The following is a 24,447-nucleotide window of genomic DNA, read 5'->3' on the forward strand; positions in this document are numbered from 1 at the left end:
TAGTTCAGTTCCCTCTCAAGGTGGTGCCTGGACTCTGTCAGTCGAGTCACATGGTTAACAGAAATGGGCATCCCCTCTACCGCAGACACATTGGCCGGGGGGATTCATGGTCTCATCAAAGCCCACAAGTGGGTCTGAGAGCTGTGGGTTTTCCCGAAGGTAGGGCTGCAGGTCTCTTCACCAGGACAGCCCGGCTCACAAAACATAACCCCTTGCCCAAGTCATGCGTGTACTTGAGTTGACTTTTTTTTTTTTTTAAAGATTTATTAAGCAAACACTCACCAGAAGAGGGCACCAGATCTCATTCTAGATAGTTGTGAGTCACAATGTGGTTGCTGGGATTTGAACTCTGGAAGAGCAGTCAGTGCTCTTGACCTCTGGGCCATGTCCCCAGCCCTTGGGTTGACTTTTTTGTAAGGCACTAGATCTTTTCTCCATGCTTCCATACTACCTTTGCGGATTTCCGAATCGCTCCCCATCTCTCTTTAGCATACAGACTACTTCTCAGTCTTCTTTGGTGAGAGTCACAAAGGCAGCTTTGGGTCTACCATCTACCCCGGAGTCTGTTGTCGACTGTCTTGTCTCTGACTTTGCTTGGGTCTGCTCTGTCAGGGTAGCTATTCCCACTTGCTTCCCGATTGTAGCTACAGGATGAAATTACACTGATTTAAAAAAAAAAAATTGTGCTAGGTAGTGGTGGCACATGCCTTTAATCTCAGCACTGGGTTGGCAAAGACAGGTGGATCTCTGAGTTTGAGGCCAGTCTAGTCTACCAAGTTACTTCCAGGACAGCCAGGAATACATAAAGAAACCCTGTCTAAAGAAAAAAATAGATAACCCATCCCTCCAAGATTCTGCTTATTAAGACTTAAACTATGTATGTCTATATTTTGGGTATATGCATGTGTGAGTGTGATCAAAAATATAACCTTGTTTTCTTATGTTACTGGGCTTTAGTTAGCATTTCTGTGTGCTCAGGAAAATTACTGGTCTGTAATTTTATGATGCTGCAGTCTGGCTTTGGTGTTAGCTTAATATTAGTCTAAAAGATAGAGTTACTAGCAGGAGCTAGAGTTATCCCTCATGTTTGAGGTGTAAAAGTTTGTGAAAATTGATGTCATTCTTTAAAAATGTTTTTGTTGAATCTATGAGTATAGTCATTTGGTGTTGTACTTTCCCATTAGAAATGCTATTTATAGAGATTAGTTCTGCCTAAATTTAGAAGAGGTTTCCCTTTATGTATGTGAATCTGCACTTAAGTGTGCAGGTGCCCTTGATGCTTGAAGATGGCATTATACCTTGGAGCTTGAGCTATCACTGACACGGGTGCTGGGAACTGAACCTGGGTTCTCTGCAAGAGCAGGTATGTACTCTTAACCATTGAGCCATCTCTTTAGAGCCCTGTTCATATTTTTTTAATTTCTTCTTCTATTTTGTCTTTTTAAACAAATTAAACTTTTAAAACTTTTCCTAAGTTCATTGGTATAAAGATGTTCATAGTTGGCCACTTCAATTTTTCCTTGAATCTTTTTTGCTTTGCCTTTTCTCACCTGCTCAGAACAGGTTTGGTGCTTTCAGAGAACTAGATTTTTATATCTTTTAAAAAGAAATAGATTCGCCTTAGTTTATGTATATGTATCCTGCCTGAATGTATGTATGTGCACGTGTGCTTGGTGCCCATGGAGGTCAGAAGGCAGCATCAGATTCACCCAGAACTGAGCTAGTACGTGGCTGTGAACCACCATGTGGGGGCTAGGAATCGAACCCAAGTGCTCTTAACTGCTAAGCCATCTCCCCAGCCTCTTTATGTCATTTTTTTAAAATTTATTAATATGTTTGTCCTACACTTCCCCCTTCTTTCCCGTTTTAGATTGCCTCCAATACCAAATCACTTTTCACATTCAATTTGTTATTTACTGCACTATGTGTGTTACATGATAATTTGTATTTACTGTATTACGTGTTACATGACAATTTGTATTTACTCTATTATGTGTGTTATGTTCCATGACAATTTGTATTTATTACATTATGTTCCATGAGAATTTGTATTTACTCTATTACGTGTGTTACATGACAATTTGTATTTACTCTATTACATGTGTTACATGACAATTTGTATTTATTGCATTATGCGTGTTACATAATTTGCATTTACTGCATTATGAGTGTATTACCTGACAATTTGTACTTACTCTATTATGTGTGTTACCTGACAATTTGTATTTACTTCATTACGTGTGTATTACATGACAATTTTTATTTACTGTATTATGTGTGTGAGCTCCATGACAATTTGCAGGAATTGTTTCTCTCCTTCCAAGTGGGTCCTGGGAATTGAACTCAGGTCCTCAAGTTTTGTGTCAAGTGCCTTCCTACACTGAGCCATCATTAGATGATGCCACCCTATTCTAAAACTGTTGTACTAGCAGCCATTGGAGTTCCTATGCGGCCACTCAGAAACTGCAGAGTCATTGTGCTGCACCCAGACTACACCGACAAGTCTTTAATAGTTCCTGAAACACATTCCATGAAGTGAGGACTCACTGACAGGTGTATGTGGGACACCAGGAAATGCTCCCACACCATTTGTATAGACAGCACTCATCAAGTCCTGGAAGAGTTGCTGAATTTCTATTGCTAATTTGTAGATTAAAAACACAAGTGTGAGTGGTATAAAGATAGAAGAATTATGTTATGATAAAAACAATCACAAAAATAGAGAATCCAGAACCTTTCCAGGTAATTTAAGATATCTGTTTCTCTCAAGGTACACACGATGGCCACAGACAAATAGTAATGGTGTCCTTCCATGTGGTGAAGCAGTGTAAACTCTGGGATACGAGGACCAGATGGTCAATGGGCCGAAATCAAGGACTTCAGAAAGACACTTAACTCTGACGTAAACAAACAGATGCTTTACAAATACAGCACAGTCTAGTCATCATCAGAATCAGAATCATATTTCTTTCCTCGGATAGTTTTCTTTTCCAGCTTTGTGAAGTTTGTCCCAAATTTCTTTTGGCTCTGAAATGGTGGCTCCATTAAATTTCCACTAAAAGTGAAACAAAGTTTAAGAGCATTTTATTTTTTATGATTTAATACACTTGGGATGCTAGGGTGCAAAAAGCATTAATACTAACAGTTAATAGTGTCACACCTTACCTAACTGTATTAGATCAACGTTTGAGCTTCTTGTTTATCATAATCATTATCACAAACATTTTTGGGCTGATGAAGATAAGGCCCTGGCCCTCTGCACGCTGGGCATTAATGTTCCGAAGCAGACAGGGAAGAGGTTTGGACGCACCCGCCCTGTGCTGAACCCATGCTAATGATGCCAGGCAACACAGCTGTGCTTGAGCTCCTGCTGTGACTTTTCCTGGGTAGCACTCCAGTGTTTACATTTCTACACACTTAGCAAAACTTACTCATGGAATGCACTATCGTCAGCCCAGGACTGGCACAAAACTTAAAAAACAAAACAAAACACAACTTTTTTTTTTTTTTTTTAAAAAAAAAACTTTTCAATGATGCTAGAGAAATAAATGGTAAGGCAGTTTTGCATATGTGTCTGGGAGTATTCCTGGCATCGAAATGTTAATTTTGGAACATCATTTGCTAGGCAGGAACTGTGGCAAATGCCTTTAATTCCAGTTGCCAGGAGGCTGAGGTAGGACTGTGCACATCAGGACCATTTAGACTATATAGTGAGAGCCTGCCCTGAACAAACAGTAAATAAAGTAATCAATAAATGAAAAAGGAAGAAAAACTCATTTGCTACTGAAAGGAAGCACAACTTCTTAGAAACACAGCTAATTTTACAGATAGAATACAACATAAGTTTTCCTAAAGCATCTTGCTTGGGCCACAAGGGTCAAAGGATAATGAAGCTTTATTGACTATAATCCACAGAATAAAATCATTTGCAGCCCAGACTAATCACTAAATGGACAAGGAAATAAATGCAAGTGTACAAAAGTTCCTCATAAATCATCACCTGGCACGATAGTGTCCAACCTAGTGCTGGACCACTACCATCAGATGACACACTGGGAATGAAGGCACCGACACCCTCCTGCAGCAACTAGCCCTGACCTGAGATCCGAGTCTGATGCCGAAATGCATACAGACCCGAGCTGGGAACACTGAGAAATTAACTAGCTTATACTTTTTTAAAAACTTCAAGTCTAAAAAAATTACTATAGAAATTGTTACAGAAACTAAATGCAATAACTAAATGTGACACAATTTTCAGACACAGAAAACGATACAAGGATGGTGATACATTTGAGTAGGTTCTATAAACTATATCACTGCTATTTTATTAACTGCACTGGGAGTATACTAGAAAATGTACTTATTCTTAGGAAAAATACATTTAGAAATAAAGCAGTATACTCAAATGGTTCTGAAAACAATTTGTTATGTATCTGGCATAAACATTTAAAATGTGGGAATATGGTAAAGACTATGCAAGAATTCCTTTTGCTAGTTTGCAACATAACTAAAATTCAAAATCAAGATGGGCATGGTGGATCCCACCTGTAATCCCAGCACCTAGGAGGCTGAGGCAGGAGGATTAACATTACTGGACTGTAGCGTAAGACCCTTGTCTTAAAACATAAAAATCAAAAGAAAAAGTTAGAAATAATTTCAAAATATAATGTTTTGTTGAACACATGTTAATTTATGTTCATGTTAACAAAAGAAAACACGGACTTCTATAGTACAGGGATAATTCATCCATGTTTAGCGGAGACTCAGAGAAGTGAGGGGAAGTGGGGGAGACAAAAGGAGAAATTTTCAGCTTTGAAAGGCACAATTTTCCTTGTCTCTGTTTTCCCTTTTAAAGCAAGAATAGGCACAGAACAGGTGGCACTTTCAATTCGAAAGGGACAAAGTCATGCACACACACAAAAAAGAAGATGATTTTTAGGTTGTTTCACAAAAAGATCACTCCCCAGTTACATAAGCTTTTGAAGTTTCAGATTGTACATGTATATGAGCACCTACAATAAAAGCCTATTGTGTTAACCCAGTATTCAGGGCTAGGGATTACTGTTGTGGTGTGGTGTGCAGCACACAGCTAGTACATGTAAGGTCCTGGCTGTCACCTCAGTACTACAAGCATGAAATCACAAAAGCATAATGACCTCTTTGGCAGTTGTATTTTACATTTTAATTTTATCACAAAGAATCACTTAAGTCAGCTATAAATTGTGGAGTTAAGGCTTAGGGTATAACTTAGTGACAGAAGACTTGTCTAGCATGTGCAAGTCTCTGAGTTGACTGTCTAAACAACGTAAAAAACAACCCTCCTGCCACACATCCAAAGGCAATCTATTCGGGAATGTCACTTTGGGTTTCCAAAATTAGTTTCAGTGGCATTTCTTACGTTGAAAATGTCTAGGCTGCCTCCAAGATTCAGTTTTTATCTGTAAAATTGGTTTTGTTATAAGATCACATTGCTCTATGATTTAAAAAATGGGCTTTTTCCAAGTTGCATACAACAGGACTTAATTTCATAAAATATTAACACACAAAATAAATAAATAAACAAATAAAAATAAATCTAAAAACGACTAACTAAGCATGGCTTCAAAAAAAAATCTATTTTTTGGTTCATTTTTGCTAAAGGTTACCTGTAATTGATAACGTCAGAACAACCAAGTCTCCACTCTAAAGTTTCCGTGGTGAAGTCATCTGTGTTTCCTAGGTCGGTGAATCCGACAACATAATCTTGTGTCTTGCCGTCTCTCAGGAGAGCCAGTGTGGGGATGACTTTGATCCGCAGTCTCTCACAGAGGAATGGCGCCTTTTCCACATTCAGCTTCAAAAACTTGGTTTCAAGATGTTTTTTGGCCAGCGTTGCCAAATGTCTGTCTAGTATTTTACACCTGGAAGACAAGAGCAGAAGGTGAAAGCACTGCTGTGCGGCTCATTTTATCTGTTTTTCTGTTTGAATCTCAATTTTTTAAGTTGTCATATTTAAAAAAAAAAGGTTCCCTTACGCATGAATTTTCCTTGTGTCTTCATAAGGATGAAGGGGGATAGATTTGAAGCTGACAAAACTCATAAAAGGCAAAAATTCAGCAGGTGCACCTTTAATCCCAGCACTCGGGAATCAAAGGCAGGCTGATCTTTGAGTAGGAGGCCAGCCTGGTCTACGGTGAATTTTAGGACAGAACCAGGGCTACACTGAGAAACACTGTCTTGAAAAACTAAAAACCAAAAATGGAAACAAAACAACAACAACAACAACAAAAAAAGCCCAAAACTGGAGCCACCAACAACTCCCTGAAACATGTAACTCTGTCAGGGAAGCTTATCTATTAAAGGTTACTGGTGCTCTTTAATGGCTAGTGTGACCCTTAAGAAATGAATGGTATCAGTGTGACTCCACCCCCAACCCCAGTGCTAAAGAATGAACCGGCACTTTCAGCTCTGTAGTGACTTTTATTAAACCATCTCCCGAAGAGGAAGTGACATTTTCTTTAAATTAAAATCTATTTTAAACAAACTAAGCTCCTAGTTTCAAAAGAAATAGACTGCCAATCTTTTCGGTTCTTAAGCACAGGTGTTCATTATAGCTGAGTCTTACTTACTTTGCTTTCCGAGACAGGGTTTCTCTGTGCAATTAGTCCTGGCTGTACTGGAATTCACTCCATAGACCAAGTTGGCCTCAAGCTAGCCTCTAATCAGATCTGCTGGCCTCTGCCTCCTGAGTGCTGGGATTAAGGGCGAGCACCACCACAGACAGCTAATAGTTGATTACTTCTAAAACATACAGGTGAGCGAAAGTTCTTGGGTGTCACGGGGAAGTACACAGGTGATTCTCGAGTACCCGCTGCTGCTGCAGAACTAGTCTAGGCTCAGGAAGTTTCTTGTAACCTTGAGGCCAATCTTGTTCCTGACTGGGTCTTTTCTGCCAGGTAGTTTAATAATAAGATTTCAGAGCTAAAACAGGGTAATGATGACACATGCCTTTAATCCCAAGAATTGGGAGGCAGATGAAGGCAGATCTCTGAGTTCCAGGACAGCTAGGACTACATAGAGACCCTGTCTTGAAAAACCAAAAGAGCAAACAAAGCAAGATTTCAGAAATAAATGGTAAGGTAACAAATATCGGGTTTTAAATGATGCTCTAAACAAACAAATCTGTATGTAAGAAATCTGTAACATAAATCTACTCCATATTTGAACTGAAGCAGGAACCTAATTTAATTCAGTCTATGCACACCATTTGTCATTAACATATTTTGCTGTTGTTCTAAGATCTTACTATGTAGCCCAGGCTGATCTCAAAATTGTGATCCTACTTGCAATCTCAAAAGCAATGGAATTACAGCTGTAGACCACCATGCCTGGGACCAACCCATGTTGTGGAATATTAATTTAAGATATACTACATTTGTTTATGCTGTAGAACATTTGTTTAATGATGCAAAGATGTGCTGCATTCTTTTACGTTGCATTTGTTTGAAGCTATTACTATGCCTGTCTAAAACACCTGTGAAGCTGTTACGGCACCTTGTCTAAAATACCCGATTAGTCTAATAAACAGCTGAACAGCCAATAGCTAGGCAGGAGAGAGAAATGGGCGGGCGGGGCTGGCTGGCCAAGAAAATAAAAAGAACATTAGAGGAAGGAAGAAGCAAAAGAAATCAAAAGGCCAGGGCAAGAAAAGAAGAGGCCAGCCAGACAAGGAATAAGAGTGAAAGATTACAGAAGTAAGAAAAGGAAAAAGCCCAGAGGCAAAAGGTAGAAGGGACAACTTTTAAAAAAGCTGGCTAGAAATAAACCAAGCTAGGGCTGGGCATTTATAAGAAATAAGCCTCCCTGTCATGATTTGGAAGCTTGGTGGTGAGCCTGCAAAAGAGTAAAGAAGTCAAGAATAAAAAACCAACAATATTTTAGCATACCAACATGGGTCCGAATGTCCATGTATGGCTTGAGAAAGCTGGGAAAAAAAGAAAGAAAACAAAGACACTGCTCCTTTCAGAGGCCCCGCTCCACTGTTCAGCCACCAGTGTTAATAGAAATGCAAGCTAAGAACCAGGCGGTGGCGGTACGTGCCTTTAATTCCAGCACTTGGGAGTCAGAAGCATGCCATCTCTGTGAGTTCAAGGCCAGCCTGGTCTACAAGAGCTAGTTCCAGGACAGGCTCCAAAGCTACAGAGAAACCTTGTTTTGAAAAGTCAAAAAAACAAAACAAACAAAACAAAATAACTGCTTGTGGGAGCGCAGGTACCGGGCTTCCTATAGATAGGAGGTGAATGTAGTACCTGGTCAGGCATTTCTGACCAGGCCACAAGCTTTAGGGTTGGCTCTCACAAACCTAGAGGTGGGCAGAGTCAGCCAAGAGAGTATCAAAGAGAACCCAGGTGTAGCTTAGCAGTTTAAAATTTGCTCGTGTGGATTCCTCTGCAGTCCTGTCCAGACACAGAAGAAGCAAGATGTGACTATGCCGCTGAAAAAGGTACTGTGCCATGTGGCTAACACAGATAAGAATAATGGTTTAATGTAAGTTATAAGAGTTAATAAGAAGCCTGAGCTAATGGGCCAATAAGTTTATGATTAATGTAAACAAAAATTTGCTCATGTGGTCAAAAAGCCTAAAAGATACGCAGAACAAGAGATCCTGACAGGGAAAAAAAAATCTGAACATGTTCCAATGTGTTGTACAATGTGTGTAGGCTTAAGAAGGAAAGAAAAGGGGTATGGACAGTTATAGAAAGAAATAGTTTAAAATAGTCAAGTAAAGTCTTTAAAGAGACAATAAAAGTAAAATAAAAGAAATAAAGCAGGGGCTGGAGAGGTGGCTCAGTGGTTAAGAGCACTGCCTGCTCATCCAGAGGACCTGGGTTCAATTCCCAGCATCCACATGGCCCCTCACAACAGTTTGTATCTCCAGTTTCAGAGAATCTGGTACCCTCATACAGACATACAGGCAGTCAAAACACCAATGCACATAAAATAAAAACAAATCATTAAAAAAGTTTTTAAAAAAAGGAAAAAAAAAAGAAAAAAAGCCACAAAAGATGGGAAATACACAGTATAATATTGTGCTGGTTTTGAATTTTCTGATTGCTGATGGGCAAGAGACAGCTGCTGGTAAACATGGAATTGTGAGCAGGACTGCAGGACTGCACCAAGCTAGATACTTTAGGGTTATCTTTACTTTCAAATGGAAATCAAAAATGCTTTGGAGAAGAGTTTTTGTTTATGTTCCCACAGGAGATAAGCCTGGCAGTTCCAACTACGATTCCAAGGAAAGGCTTGGTCAAGTCACTTACTATCTCCTTATCAAGAAGACAGAGCAAGTGGATAAACACCAGTTATGAAAGCTGTTGTCCTCCAATTCCCAGTGAACACAGCACAGTGAAAAAGCAACCAAATTATTGCTTTGGTAAGAACTGTAAGAGCCTGCTTTAAGACATATTTAGAGTCACACAGTGGAAACAAATTTGAAGAATAAACCATTCTCATAGGAATACTGACTTCCAAGGGGGCGGGGGGGAAGCAAAGTTACCTGAATGTGGTGTCTCTGTAGAAATGGCAAACCACTTTTTCACTCTCCTTGACTTCTTGAAAAAAGTCTCTCTCGCTGGCAACTTCTCTGTACTCCCCATGTCCTTTAGAAAGCCATTCCTAATTTCAAGAGAAGCACACGATCCAGCTGAAATGTCTTTTGGTGACACTCGGAATTTTAAGTGTCCCAATCACTGTATTATTTTGTAAAGAAACCAATTCTATCCCATAGTGAAAAGACAAACCAAACGAACCACCCCATGAAATAAAGCCTATCAGTTTGTGGTGTGGGAGAATTATCTGTATTCTGTCAATCATATTTTAATAAAACGCTGATTGGCCAGGCAGGCAGCAGAGGCGGGAAAGCCAGACAGGAAGTAGGGGTGGAGCAAAGAGACTGGGAGTATTCTAGCAAGCAGGAAGCTCCCTCTCCAGTTCTGCCCAGACCATTGGAGAGGAAAGATGTAAGCTGCCACGCTGAGAAAGGTACTGAGCCGTGTGGCTAACGTAGATAAGGATAATGGGGTAACATAAGTTATAAGAACTAATATGTAGCCTGACCTAATGGGCCAATCAGTTTATAATCTTATGGAGTCTTGTGTGTGATTTTCTTTGGGAATTGCCGGCTGTGGGGTACTGAGCGGGACAGAAACCCCAACAAGCCGGCCCCTCATGGTACAAGTTTGGGGGGGCAGTGTGGTTACTGCAGCTCAGAAGCTTAGGAACCCAGCTGTCTGCTTCTGGTAATCTCAAACAGGCAAGGCCTTCTAGACTAGTCACCAGTGAGCAGAGCCCTCAGAAGGAAAAGTGTTCTACTCATGTGGTGTCCAGAACCAAGGAAAACCTGACATGTAATTCAACTCACAAGCCAAGGCACCGAAACCAAGCCTGAGAACGCTCAGCTCCTTCTACCTTTCCTGTGTCAGGAAGCTTGTTACCTCAACTATGCTCACTATGCCTTTCAGCCAGATGGTTTAAAAGAAAAAAAAAAGAAACAAGGCAAAAGTTTCAATACCCTTCCCATCATTTACTGAACTAGAATTTTAATGACCTTTCTGAGCCTTTGTGTTCTCTTTTCCAAGTGGGTATGATAAACTAATCAGCTCATTGAGCTTCCGTGAAATGAACATGACAGAACTGGGTGTGCATGCAGGCCTTCAGTTTCAGCACTTCTGGAGGCACAGGCAGGTCAATCGTGGCTGCACAGGGAGATCCTGCCCCCCCCAATTTAATAAAAATGCACACACGCTTTAGAAACCTCTTCTCACATGGAACCATTTTGTCTTCAGTTTTGATATGTGCATCCTAAGCTTGTTCTGAGCAAAGTTTTACTCTCTCTTCTACATGTCACTTCCTCAATTAAATGCTACATCTTGCCTAAGTCTTCCCTTATGTTTGATTCCTGGGAAAATATCTAAGTGACAGGGAAGTTGAATTCAGAACATCCTGAAAGTGAGGGAAGGTCACATGACAGCACGCGTAGAGTGTCAGGAGCACAGCGCTATGGAGATCTCAGAGAGCAGGTGGGAGAGGTTACTTGTTTCTGCTGCTGGGCCTTCCTGAGTGCTGCCAGTCTCTTTTCTTTGAGAAGTTCCAGCTCATCTTCACCGATCTGGTCCAGCTTCTGAAGTTCTGAGTCCAAGTGACTTTCCACGAGCTTAGCAGCCTGGAGGAACTGGTTTTCTAGGACTTCTGAGAACATGTCGATGGATCCGTTACCTTCCATTTTTCTAAACGGTCTTGGTGCTGGGAGGGTCACAAAGAAACAAGCATTGAGTTTACACTTTTGGGGGTTTGTTGGGTTTTTTGTTTAAAGACAGGGTCTTGGTTACAGGGCTCGAGATGCCATGTTAGAGACAGCATTCTGCCCTCAGAGCCTAGCAGGTAGGCCCCAACACCTGCTAAAACAGGAACAAAGATCTAGTCCATGGTTCCAGGATCCAGAGACGTCCCTGATGGTACTAACTTGCTTTATGGCTTCTAGAAAAGCCATTTATTAATGGACACTGCCATAAGGAGTTTCATTTCTATACCCTCTCAGAGATATCCTAACAAAGACAGCTTTACCTGTGTTTAATCTCCCCTCTACACTTAATTCAGGATTCAAATTCAGGGAACAGAATACTGCTGCACAAACGGGCAGGTCTCCTTGCTTTATTTAAGCAATCGAGATAATCCCCACTCCCCACAGCCACGCTCACAGGCCATCCTGAGCTAGCCAATCTTTCACTGAGTCCTTCTTCTCAAGTGAGTCTTGATTGTGTCAAATTGACAGCTAAAACCAAACACTTCCCAAACAAAGTTAGCCTGGGCCTGGTGGTTCATGACTGTAATTTCAGTTCTCAAAGGCAGAAGCATAAGGATCAGGGATTTGAGATCATCCTTAGATACACAACGAGCGACAGAGGCCAGCCTGGGCTACATAAAACATAAATCCTAAAAAATCTTCTAAACCCCAACTGTCAACAACTCGTAAGTACTATACGATTGAAAAGAAGCTGTATTTCTATGATCTCTACCCCCGGAAGAGAAATGTAAGATTAAGACTCTCCACTCGGGCACGCTTTTAATCCCAGCACTCCAGCAGGAAGAGGGTGGCGGATCTCTGTAAATTCAGGACCAGCATGTTCTACGGAGTGAGTTCCAGGACAGGCTCCAAAGCGACAGAGAAACCAGGTCACGAAAAACCAATAAATAAATAAATATAAATAAACAAGTAAATTAAAAAAAAAGACTGCACTCGGGACTAAATGAGGGGATCCGTGAAAAATTCATCAGAATCTGACGATATCTGGGCATAGCATGCGCTTATTCCTGGGGCTTTTTACAGGATGCCTTTACATTTAAATTCGGAGCCTCACGAGAACACAGGCCACAAGAATTGCGATAGGTTAGGCGATGGTAGTCAGAGCCTTTAGATGCGGGGGCGGGGAGGGGGAGTAAGGAAATAGCTTAGTGGGCCCCTAACTTTCTATTTATTGAACCAGAATATCGAATATTATTCTTACCGATGGAACCGGAGGGCTGATACCTAACTATTTAACTAACCTACCAACTGCTGATCGAAATCATAACCCCTGTACCTGTCGGAAGATTCTTTCCCACTCCCAGCGCTCCAGGGACAGACGGAGGAGTTCCGGGGGACGCGATTTCGCATTACCTGGGGCGCATGCGCCACAGCCTCAGCAGCCTCACGGACAAGGCTATCCCAGTTACGCCCTCCCCACCCCATCCCCGCCCCGCCCGAGCCGGCCGGACGTGCAGCCCTGATCTGTCGTTCAACAACGGCAGGATCTGTCACAGCATCCTCTGCCGTACCTGGCCTATTGGTGGTGCCAACGAAGAGAAGACGCTGCAGATCAAGAATACCGATCGGGTTCACGCAGCTTTCAGTCTCGCAGCAGTCGTTAAGGGCGGCGAAGGTTCTGTCCACTCTCCCTTTCCATTGGCTAAAGTCCTCTCGCGATAAAATGTGAGAGACCTGCGGAAGGGGCGGCGAGGGGGTGACGAAAGCCTCGGAGAGTGAGTCTCTCTTTCGCCACCCGGAACTACAAGATTCCGACCCTATACTTGCGGGCTGATGCACAGAGGAATGGGTGCTAAGGACGCTGGGAATTGTAGTTTTTCTTGTGTACAGACTGCTCGTCAGCCCTGGCTGTGCTACAGCGCAATGAGCCTGATGTGATTCCTGTCCGTGGGACTTCCTTTGAGTTTAGTCGTTTCTAAAGTTGAAGTATAACTTATAGTGCACTATAAATCGGTAGCTCGCACTAATAACATCGCCCCAAAACATTTTCGCCACTCCAGAATCTTCCCTCCTGACTTCCTTAAACACGAATTTTTCGAACTTGCTCATATGAAGATTCTTATTAGGGGATTGGTCGCTGTACCGTGTGTCTTTTCTCCCTAATAAATGTTTACAGTGTTACTAAGTGTTATACATGAGTGTTCCTGAGGGGGATGGATCCATTATTTTGTTCCGGGTGTAAGTCCCTGGGGAACTCCGGAAGGCTCATCATTGGCTCCTTGTAGTCCCGTAATGAATGAATTTCCTGCAGCTGAGGAGATGTAGGCATGAGGGAATTTTCAGCACCACTCCTGAGTCGAATGCCAGCTCCCGGGAGGGTGCTGACGTGAGAAACGAAAAGCCTCTAGGTTCTAGAATTCGGGAGCGACCAGGCGCCGGTGCGTGGCAGTCCCTTGCGGCTAGGGGGCGCTCGGGTTCCCACCTGGCCGGCGGGTCAACTGAAGACGCTCTAGCCGAAGCGCCGCTCTCGATGAGCCGCGCCCTGCGTCCCCACGCCGAGGCGGCGGGGCGATGCGCTTGCGTACTGAGGTCTCACACCATATGTGCCCTGTCCCAGTGCGCGGGTCTGTGGAGAGCCGGGTGCGAGAGGCTGCGGCGCGAGGTGGACGGAGCCGAGCGGGCATTGGCGTCAGCGGGGAGACAGTGGGTGTGTGAGACACCGAACCGAGAGGCCGGGTCCGCCGACGCCGCTGACAAGCGATGGGGAAGAAACAGAAAAATAAGAGCGAAGACAGGTAGACAGCGGGGCTCGGGCCGGGGGTCCGCCGGGAGTCGCGCGGGGTCCGGGGCCCTGAGTGGGCGGCCTTCGGCGGGACGCGTCCCGCGGCTGGGGTTCTGGCCGTCGCCCGCGTCTCCAGGGCTGCGGGGCTCGGCAGTCGTTTGAGCCGTCCGGGCGGTGTAGGGCCGGGTTTCGGGCGCTGCTGCCCCAGGCCTACGGCCCAGCTGGGTGCGAGCAGGGCACTCGGGGCTCGGCTAGGGCGGCCCGGGAGCTGCTCTCTGGCTCCCGCCGGCCCTATGACCGCCTCCCGGAGCTGCTCGGGAACTCCGGAGTTTCCGAGAGGGAGCCCGGTGGCTCCCTCCTCTTGTAGGCCAACTTGGAAACACTTCTGGGGTTATTTAAAGTGCCGGTCGCACCGACTCCATGCTTTCTGGCTTTCCATCTTCCGCCCTATCTTCTGGCTTGTTTCTTGACTTCCTAGCACTTTCCTTAAGAAAGGAGGAGGGGTAGAAACCAGTCGGGGTCGCTGCTTTCTAAAGACTTAAAAAAGCCTTTCCAGGGGAGGGAATGTGTGTTTATGAGTTACTTAGGCGGAGATTTGGGGGACCAAGCCTGTGTGTTACGTTTGATTCCGTCCTTTCATCCCTTTTCTGTTGAGTTTACTTACTTGCAGTCAGCCAGCAACCATCTGTTTGTTCTTTTCATCTTTACGCAGTGGCCGTTCAACTTAGTTTAAAACCCCGGAGGGTTTTAAGTACTGAAAACAAAGCCAAGTCTGTGGCAGTTCATCGACGTGGCTCACACAGGCTTGGTTTTGAAGTGAAAATTATTAATGGTGAAGTTAGAATGCTAAGTTTACCTCGCAGTTGACTAGCTGACGAGCAGAATGAAAAGATGAGCCTTGTGTTTGGGTTGTAGGTCTGTCGGGAAACGTACCCTGGTTTGGAGGATGGGAGTTGGGTTCCTTGTGGCAGAGTTGGAGTTTGGGAAGAACAGGTTTTATTATAGATTTCAGTACCGACGTTAAGATTGGCAGAGCACGGAGGGAGCTGGAGAGCAGGGAAGCTGTCCTTCCTCTCGAATGTGGGTAGGCGCTTCTCAAAGGAGTTGCCAGAAAGTCCCTGTTAATCAGATCAGGAAAATAGAAAAAAAATAAGCAGAATTCTCGGCGTAGTGAAACACAATTTCTGAATCTTTGATAGGATTTTTGGATACATGTGTTACTTTTTTTTTTTCCCTAAGAAAAATTTTGAGTTCTGTCTGTTTTAAAGCCTCACATATCCTTTACCTGTCTGCAAACATTATCATCTTATGGCCAGTTCGATGGCTCCCACTTGTTGGATACTCTGAACCAAACCTAAGAGTCCTTTCCTTTGTAAACCCATCAGGTGTAGCTGAAAGATAAACACTAGGGCTGGGGCACCGCAGAAATGTAACAGAATACAGCCACAGCCGGGTCCTCACAGGAGCGGATTTCTCACCAATGTCCAGCAGGTTTTCTTTTTTTCTAAGTTGTTACAAAGTATCTCACATAGCTTAGTCTGGCCTCCAGCTCTGTGTGGACTCTGGCTACCTTGACCCTCCGGAGTCTCCTCCATTTCTTAAACTCTGCAATTGCCGGCAGGGACTGTCTAGTAGGACCGGTTCTTTTTTTTTCTTTTTCAAGAAACAGTTGAGCCGGGCGACAGCTTTCATCCCAGCATTCGGGAGGCAGAGGCAGGTGGATCTCTGTGAGTTCGAGGCCAACCTGGTCTACAAGAGCTAGTTCTAGGACAGGCTTCAAAAGCTACAGAGAAACCCTGTCTCGAAAAAACAAAACAAAAAAGAAAAATTTGGGTTTTTTTTTTCAATTTGGTTCAGGATTATGCAAGCTTGGATTTTAAAATACATATTTATATCATTCAGTTTCCAATTTTTACTTACTTTCCAGCCTCTTTAACGATGGAGAAAAGCCAGCAGGAGGGGAGAATACTAACTTTTGTTTTATGGTTTTACCGAAGAGTGATTTCTAAGAGATTTCCACAGGTTGTGTAAAGAGCCTATTGTCAGATGGCTAGTTTGTTAGTAAACAGAGTGAAGCTGGATCTCTTCCCCTTTCGAGGAACCTGTGCTTCACTTTTGGCTAATCTTTCAGGGAAATGATAGCAGTGTGGTTTGAAAACCTTCCTTTCTTCTGTTCCAGTGTGGAGTTTATTCTACATGTTCTGTCGCTTTACCAAGGCTTTGCTTAGGCGCTTTTAAGCTTGTACTGAGAAATCTGGTGCTTTGCCCTTAGGACTAGAATCACTTGGCTTTTAAAAGACTTTTATATCTCATATGAGGTGTTAGGGTTAGGGAAGGGAGTTTCGCAGCTTTGTGAGGTTGCTTTTTTCTTTCTGCCTATTTAAATCATACTGTCATTTTACAAGTTTTTTTTTTTAAGGGACAGGAATGAAGACTAGGAAGAAAGTCTAAAAAGAAACTGTTCCATTTGGGGATTAATATTCTTTTATAAGGTGAGCTCTATCTGGTCTTAGGTTTCTGTCATCACACCTGAGACTTCTCCCAGGGCCTGCTAAGCCAGCTTGTTTCTGTCCAGGTAGAAGTAGGTGAGAAGGAGCAGCTGCTCACTTACTTGATTACTCTTGTCCATGGCCTTGTTTAATTCCTATTTTACCTTTTTAGCCATTAGTATTGTGTTTCAATTAATCTTATTTATCCGATTATTACATGTATGGCATATGTTTTATTATATTAGCAGCCAAAATGGTAATTTATCTGTATCTTTGAATTCTGGGATATATTCATGTATAATTCTGAGAATGAGCTTTCCTATAGGGTGTTTAGCAAGTCTCCTTGGTTCTTTTGACTGAGGAAATGTGATGAGACAAAAGGTAGGATTTTATATTCACCAGTGAAACAAAAGATGAGGCAGTATTTCCATTTATTCCTATGACCTTCCCTGTCATCCAGTTTTCATGTTGATAGTGTATGGGATAGTGCATGCTTTATGATAGCCTGATATTTCTCTGTACACTTCAGTGGATGGTCTGTCACTGATGATATGCTAAGGGGAACAAGGATCCAGATTATCTACTTTTTGTTTTTAAACTATTAGTTCTTCACCCCCCCTCCAATCTATTTAAAGGTAATAACTAAGTATTGTGTATCTTTCAGTTTAGAAGGAATCTTGTCTGTTTACCTTAATTAATGGAATCAAAACAACTTCTTCCCAAGTCCCCTAGATATACCCCCTTTCCAAATACAAAGGGAAAGAAAAAAAAATTGTCTCATTTATCTGGAAATCAACTATCATGGAAGTCTGGGAAGTCAGAATGTTATTTAGGAAATAGGTGTTTGGGAGCCAGTGTATTAAAAAACCATCCTTTGCTTTTAACTACCAGTGTTGCTCTGTAATTAGAGACAGATTCCTTCCTTGTGGGTGTTCTGCCTATCATATACGGCACCTAATCTTAGATGATGCTTTAGTGCCAGGCATTCATCCAGCAAGGCATAATCAGGTTAACAGGATGTCTGTGATAGAAATTGTGATTTGTGGAGCTGGAGAGATGGCTCAGTGGTTAGGAACACAATGAAGCCGGGCGATCGTGGTGCACACCTTTAATCCAGTACTCCAGGCCAGCCTTTGAGTTGGAGGCTATCCTGGTGTACAGAGTAGGTTCCAGGACAGCCAGAGCTACACAGAGAAACAAAGAAAAACAATGACAACAACAAAAAGAGGGGTGGGAATAGTGTTCTGGTAGACAGCCTGAGTTTAGTTCCCAACACCCTTGACAGGTTGCCTACACTCAACTGCCTTTAACTCCAGCTCCTGGAGGATCAGATCCTCTTTTGACCTCCTGGGCCACTGCACCTCACTCCACTCATGTGCATACCCCCCACACACACCTACATAAAGTTAAAGTAGAAAATGTGAGCTGCATAAGGAAATTGTTCCAGAAAGATCTGTGGTTGTGGGGCATTATTAATACAAAGCCTTCTGTAAAAGAAGTTGAACATCTTTAAATGGAAAAAGTTTGAAATCCCAGGTACTTAAAAATTCCAAAAATTCTCAGTGCCAGCATACCACAAGTAGAAAGTTCCATACTTGATATCATGTAATGTGTTATAGTTGAAATGAAGGTGTGCCCAAAACAATGTATAACTTGCCTTCATACTGATATATATGAAACATATGTGAGTTTAGTGTTTAGATTTGTGTTGTATCTTCTTTTGTATGTATTCAGGTACTATAAAACTTGAAATCTAAAATTTTTGGTTACTAGCCTTTGGATAAGGAGACATCCTGTAGTTCCCATAGTATGATTCATCAATCTATTCTTACTTGCATATATTTGAACTGTTTTTTTCAAAAAATAATTTATATTTGTTTAGATGGTAATAAAAAGGAAAACATGCATAATCTAATAATTTTCATAACTTACCCTTTTAAAATTTTGTTTGCAATTTTATTTATGGGTGCATGAGTGAGAATGTGCACCTCAGAGGGCAGAAATAGTGCATTCGATTGCTAACGGTGGAGTTATGGGTGCTTGTGAAACTGACATTGATACTAGGAATTGTCTCTGATCCTCTGCAAGAGCAGCAAGCTCTCTTAATTCCTGAGCTACCTCTTTAGCCTCTAAAGTGACCTGCAAATGACTTGTTGTGCCTTGCAGCAGATAGACCCTGTTAAGACTTTACAGTAAAAATGTCTGGCATGGTGGCACATGCCTTTAAACCTAGCACTGAAGAGGAAGAGACAGGCTGATCTCTGTGAGTTAGAGAGCAGCCTGGTCTACATAGCAGATTCCAAGCCAGTCAGAACTACACAGTGAGACTCTTGTCTAAAAAAACAAATAGTAAACGGCGGTGACTTGTGCCTAAATCCTAGCACTCGGGAGGCAGAGGCAGGTGGATCTCTGAGTTCGAGGCCAGCCTGATCTACAGAGCTAGTTCCAGGACAGCTAGAGTTTTTACACAGAAAAACCTTGTCTCGAAAAGCAAAACAAAAATAAAAAACCAAGAATAGTAAAGACAAATAATAAAAAAGGAGTCGGGCAGTGGTGGCGCACACCTTTAATCCCAGCACTTGGGAAGCAGAGGCAGTTGGATCTTTGTGACTTCAAGGCCAGCCTGGTTTAGAAGAGCTAGTTCCAGGACAGACTCCAAAGCTACAGAGAAACCCTGTCTCAAAAAAACCAAAATAAAATAAAATAAAAAATAAAAAGGGATTATAGTTTAAAAAAAATACTAGATTTTTATTAAGCAATGTCTATTGAAATTATCACTTACACTGTTTGTCTTAGTAGTTACCAGAGTATAATTTTAATTAACACACTCAATATAGAACCTATGTTATAACTAGTTTGTGGTCTGGGAGGAAGAGATAAGTGACTAAAAGAACTATACTATATCTCTTACCCCCTTTTGTTGTTCTGAGGCTTGAGCCTAACCTGACCGTGCTAGGTAAGTGCTCTACAACTTACCGATACCCTTAGCTCTATTTTCTTGATAATATCCTTTGTTAACACTGAAGTTTCATGTGTTTCTCTTTTATGCATGTGGTAGTTTATGATTTTTCTCTTTTTGGTATGCTGAATTAGTTTTGCAATTTTGAGATAGAGTAATCTTACTTGGTCATGGTTGGTAGAATTTGGTTAATACAGCATTACTGATTGTCTTAGTTACTTTTCTATTGCTATGAAGAGGCACCGTGACCAAGGTAATGTATAAAAGAAAGCTTTTGATCAGGGTCTTGCTTACAGTTTTAGAGGATGAGTTGAGAGCATGGTGGCAGGCAGGCATTGTGCTATAGTAGCTGAGAGCTTACATGTTAAGGCAACTCTAGGCAGAGACAGACAGACAGACAGACAGAGATAGAGACAGACAAGGCCCGGTATGAAGCCTCAAAGTTCACTCCTAGACACCTTCTCCTTCTCAAAACAGTTCTACCAACTAGGGACCAAGCATTCAAATTTATGAGCTCATGGGGGGGGGCATTTTTTTTCCTTTTTTTTCCATGGGGGCCATTCTTACTCAAACCACCACACTGATGAACATGTCTTTTACTTTTATATAGTTGCTTTAAGTTTCTCATTTGGTAAATAAAATTGGATAAAAATAATTTTGACATTATGTATCTTTGGTTGTTACTGTTTGTTTTGAGACAAGATCTTGCTATGTAGGGCTAGGTATGGAACTCAAGCTTGACTCTAATTTGCAGCATCTCCTGCCTCAAGTGTATCATCTGTATCATCATATGTAGCCGATAATGTGCAACTTTAGAGTTTAGAGTCACTTAATATTGCTTGTGGTTGATGATGCGAAGTCATGATTCCTTCTACATTTTGGCCAGCAGTGTGCTTACTGATTATGTAACTGTGGTCCTTTAAGACTGCAATGGAACAGAGTTCTTTTATCTCAAGGGCTTGTAGTGTGGTACCAGTGCTTGTTGGTAAATATCAGTGGTATAAACTAGAATCATACAAAAGTAGAGCTGTACAGTTCTGTACGTGTATGATATTGCATGATAAATGCAGGCTGCTGGTTTACATATTTATGTATTATAGGTTTTACTAATTTAACATGTATTCTCCCCCACCCCCAGCCTAGACCACTTACTTTTATTAAGATTGGATGTTACCTTCCTTAAAAGGTATTTGTTAGGACTGAATTTAGAAATACAGGCATAGCTGGGCAGTGGCGGCACATGCCTTTAATCCCAGCACTTGGGAGGCAGAGGCAGGCCGATCTCTGTGAGTTCAAGACCAGCCTGGTCTACAAGAGCTAGTTTCAGGACAGGCTACAAAGCTACAGAGAAACCCTAGCTTGAAAAACAGAACAAATCAAAAAACCAAAAGCAAACAAACAATACAGGCATATATAGATGAATTTTCTGTTGTTCTTTTAGAACTTGTTTGCTTCATGTAAAACTAATTATGTTAAGTGATCTCCTCTTTTAGACTGTTAACAGCCAATGAAAGTTGAAAAATGAGTTATAAGACTGCATTATCTCCTCAAGCTCTAGAAATTGAGTAAAAAGTATTAGACCAGTGTTTGTTCTTGTGTCTCAGAAGGATTTATTCTCAGTGCTGGAGATTGAACCCTAGGCTTTACAATGGCTAGGCAAGTGTGCTACCACTGAGCTACATCCCTAGCTCACAACTCACAACTTTTCAAAAATAAAAAATAAAAATTTAGGACTCAATTGTAAAAATTATTCAAGCGCATAGAAAAATAGGGGGTGGTGTAATGAACTCCCTGTGCAGGGTCTCATTCTTTAGCTCTGACTGAACTTGCACTCACAACAGTCTTCCTGCCTCAGCTTCACTAATGCTGGAATCACAGGTGTGAGCCACAACAGTCAATTTCTTTTTAAAATGCTTTCCTATATAACAGTACACTCACTCTGTCCGGTACAGTGATCACAGGTTCTCTAAATGCTAACATCATTCCGTAGTCAGAATTCCAGTTCAGCTTGAGAATAGCTTTTCATTTTTGGTTTGTTTGAACATGTAAATGAGTTATACTGTGTTCCTTTTGTAGCTTATAACTTTTAAAAGTTACCCTAGAATTATAGCCAACTGACTAAAATTATTGCTGTCTTTTTTGATTGTGTGAATCTTTTGTTTAGTTTTTTGAACTCAGAATTTTTTTAAAAGCTTGCTTACCTCAGCCTGTTGTAATGGGGGAAAGGTGTAAAGAAGCTTCTCAGTGTCAGCTGTGCTCTGCATTCTGTGCTTCTCTGTGCAGACCCATAAGCTCACTAGTCAGGATGATGAAGAAACTGTATTTCTCCAAGTGCTATGAAATATGTAATCAATTTTGTAGCTATGCTTGAGATGAAGTTTATTTAGCTTAGAAGTATCAGTCTTAAATGTGTAGTTGGTAGCATTTATTTAATATATCCCCAGGATTGTGTAATCATCTTCAGTGTAGATCCAAAATAGTCGCCCTGAAAAGAGATCCTCTGCCCAATACACAAACATTCCCTCTTCTCTCCATTTATTTCTATCTTTTGCTTATGTATTCTACATATTTCCGATTTATGGAATCATATCTCATAGTATCTCAGTTTTTTTTGACTTAGTGTAGTATTTTGGGTGATCAAGGTTGTAGATTGCATCAGTGCCTCATTTATGGCTGAATAATATTCCATTGCTCTGTGTATATATGGATCCCACCCATTTGTGGGCATTCCTTTGGTAAATGTACATGATGTTGATATGAACATTTGTCTATAGATGCTTGTCTGAACACCTATTATGTTTTCAGGTTGACTATGTATTTAGGCATGACCTATACCATCATCAGCTATGTATAAGAACTCCAGTTTCTTATATACACTTGCCAACAGCTTTGTAGCCTCTCTTCTTCCCTTCCTCTCTCCCTCCTTCCCTCCCTCCCTCCTTCCTCTTCTCTCTTTAAATAGCCAACTTAGTGGCTGTGTGTAGTGGTGGCAGTGGTGTTTGGTTGGTAAATTGTGTTTTTTATTTGCAACAGGGACCCCAGGTTCTCTTGCCTCAGCTTCCTAAATCCTGGGATTACAGGTGTTCATCACCATGCCTAGCTTCCACTGTGGATATGATTGTCATTCTTTAGTTACTCCATGTTCTGTTGATCCTTTTAGATCTTTGACTGCATGTCTCTGGGAGTGCTTTGTCCAGTTCTCAATCAGCTGTCTTTTTATTGTCAAACCATAAGAATTCTTAATATAATTGGGATGATATAATCATGTGTGCTTGGTTTCATTTATACTCGTGTGTGTTTGTTGTCATTTACATTATCATATACAGTTAAGATAAAGAGAGTATCACTGCTGGGAGTGGTTGTATTCTCCATGTTTTACAGCATACCCTACCTATGCTAAACCACAAATCTGTTTTATATTTCTAAAATTTTGTTCTTTAAGGAATGTTGTATAAATGGAGCAGTGAATGATGAGTTTAATTTTTGGTTGTGGGGGGCTGTTTCTTTCAACTCATCCTGATTGTCTTGAAATCCATCTAACTTGTTGCACGTATCATAGTTTGTTTTATTTTATTGCTGAATAGTGTTTTTTATATATTAATGAACCATAGTTTATTTAACCATTCACCTACTAAAGGACATATACATTATTTGCATTTTACACACACACACACACACACACACACACACACACACACACACACACATACTGGATGGACTTTTTTTCAGAGTGACCATGGCATTCTGCCTCCTGTGCCTAAACTGCCCAGTTCTTTCTATTCCTACTAGCATTGTTATCAGTTTGGAAGTGTGGCATTCTGATTGGTGTACATGGGTTTAACTTTTCATTTCCCAAATCACTAATGTAGAGTGCCTTTAATTTGCCACCTATATATCCTCTTAAATAGAATGTCTTTTTATACCTTTTATTTTACTTTCCAATTGGATTATTTGGGTTTTTGCTGTTATTTTGAGGGTTTCTGAAAAACGTTCTAGAATTAGCTCTTTTTCGGATTATGTGCTTTGCAATCACCCGTGCCCCACCCGAATCTGGAGCTCATGTTCTTCATTCATCCCAATTTTATGATCTTTCCAACTACAAAAGTTGGGGGAAAACGAAATACGTTTTTTCCCCCCATATTTTCCCCAGAGGTTTTATATTTTAAATTTGCAGTGTGGTTACTCATACAAATACTGAGACTGCAATTCTTTTTGCACCAACTTGTGTGTAGGGAAGGTTAGCCTCACTTTAAATGGCTTTGCACTTTAAAAGTGCAAAGTACATAGAAGGTAGCCATACTTCTGTGGAGGTCACTTCTGTGGCTATTTTTGTTTTTTTCTCTTCTGTTCCAGTGATCCGTGTTTTATCATATACCAATGTAGTTTTGGTTATTTTTGGTTATTTTAGTTACACTGTAAGCCCTGAAATTTGATAAAATGATGCCTCCCACCTTATTTTCTTACAAATGAAAAAATTTTTCTTAGCTATTCTAAGTCGTTTGCCTTCACGTATAAATTTTATAGTTTACTCTACTGGCTGTGTCTTAAAACTCTTGCTGGGGTTTTCATTAACCCTGTATGTAATTTTGGAGAGAATTTTCCTGTATTGTTGAGTCTTCAATCAGTGAATATGATTTCTCTATTTATCTCTCTTCATATTTCTTTCATCATCATTTTGTAGTTTTTAATATACAAGTTGTGTGCACATTTTGCTAAATTTAACATTTTCATCTGCTTTGAAGTTGATATAAATGACATGATGGCTTTCACCTCTTCAGGTGAGTTTTTAAAAGTTATCTTTTAAGGAACTGGAGAGATGACTCAGAAGTTAAGAGTGTTTACTTATAAACACCCATAGCTCCAGCTATAAGGAATCCAGCGCTCTCTTTTGGTCTTTGTTAGTACCTACATACATATACACATACCTGCGCACATG

At 41.3% G+C, this 24,447-nt stretch overlaps 2 protein-coding genes across 7 annotated transcripts in view; one reads left to right on the forward strand and one right to left on the reverse strand.

Annotated features, from left to right (window-relative positions):
• Nucleotides 1-2,491: 2,491 nt before the first annotated feature.
• Txndc9 (thioredoxin domain containing 9) lies at nucleotides 2,492-13,012 on the reverse strand. Of its 3 annotated transcripts, none has more exons than XM_048430283.3 (5): nucleotides 12,853-13,012; nucleotides 11,072-11,280; nucleotides 9,536-9,654; nucleotides 5,646-5,900; nucleotides 2,492-3,055 (listed from the first exon to the last, which is right to left on the reverse strand). In XM_048430283.3, the coding sequence occupies exons 2-5, from the start codon at nucleotides 11,258-11,260 to the stop codon at nucleotides 2,938-2,940; spliced, it is 681 nt and encodes a 226-aa protein (XP_048286240.3). In that variant the 5' UTR covers nucleotides 11,261-11,280; nucleotides 12,853-13,012; the 3' UTR covers nucleotides 2,492-2,937. The 3 variants fall into 3 exon arrangements, with proteins under 3 accessions (XP_048286240.3, XP_048286238.3, XP_048286239.3); XM_048430281.3 differs by lacking the exon at nucleotides 12,853-13,012 and adding an exon at nucleotides 12,618-12,757; XM_048430282.3 differs by lacking the exon at nucleotides 12,853-13,012 and adding an exon at nucleotides 12,543-12,644.
• An 860-nt stretch (nucleotides 13,013-13,872) lies between these two features.
• The window catches only part of Eif5b (eukaryotic translation initiation factor 5B), a 54,448-nt gene continuing 43,873 nt past the window's right edge, over nucleotides 13,873-24,447 (forward strand). For all 4 annotated transcript variants that reach the window (XM_048430276.3, XM_048430277.3, XM_048430278.3 and 1 more), the window contains exon 1: nucleotides 13,873-14,076. In XM_048430276.3, coding sequence (XP_048286233.1) covers nucleotides 14,042-14,076 — 35 coding nt within the window. In that variant the 5' untranslated portion in view covers nucleotides 13,873-14,041. The remainder of the gene's footprint in view (nucleotides 14,077-24,447) is intronic.

The sequence above is a fragment of the Myodes glareolus genome, chromosome 18 (genome assembly GCF_982192425.1).
Source record: "Myodes glareolus chromosome 18, mMyoGla1.1, whole genome shotgun sequence".
NCBI classification, from domain to species: Eukaryota; Metazoa; Chordata; class Mammalia; order Rodentia; family Cricetidae; genus Myodes; species Myodes glareolus.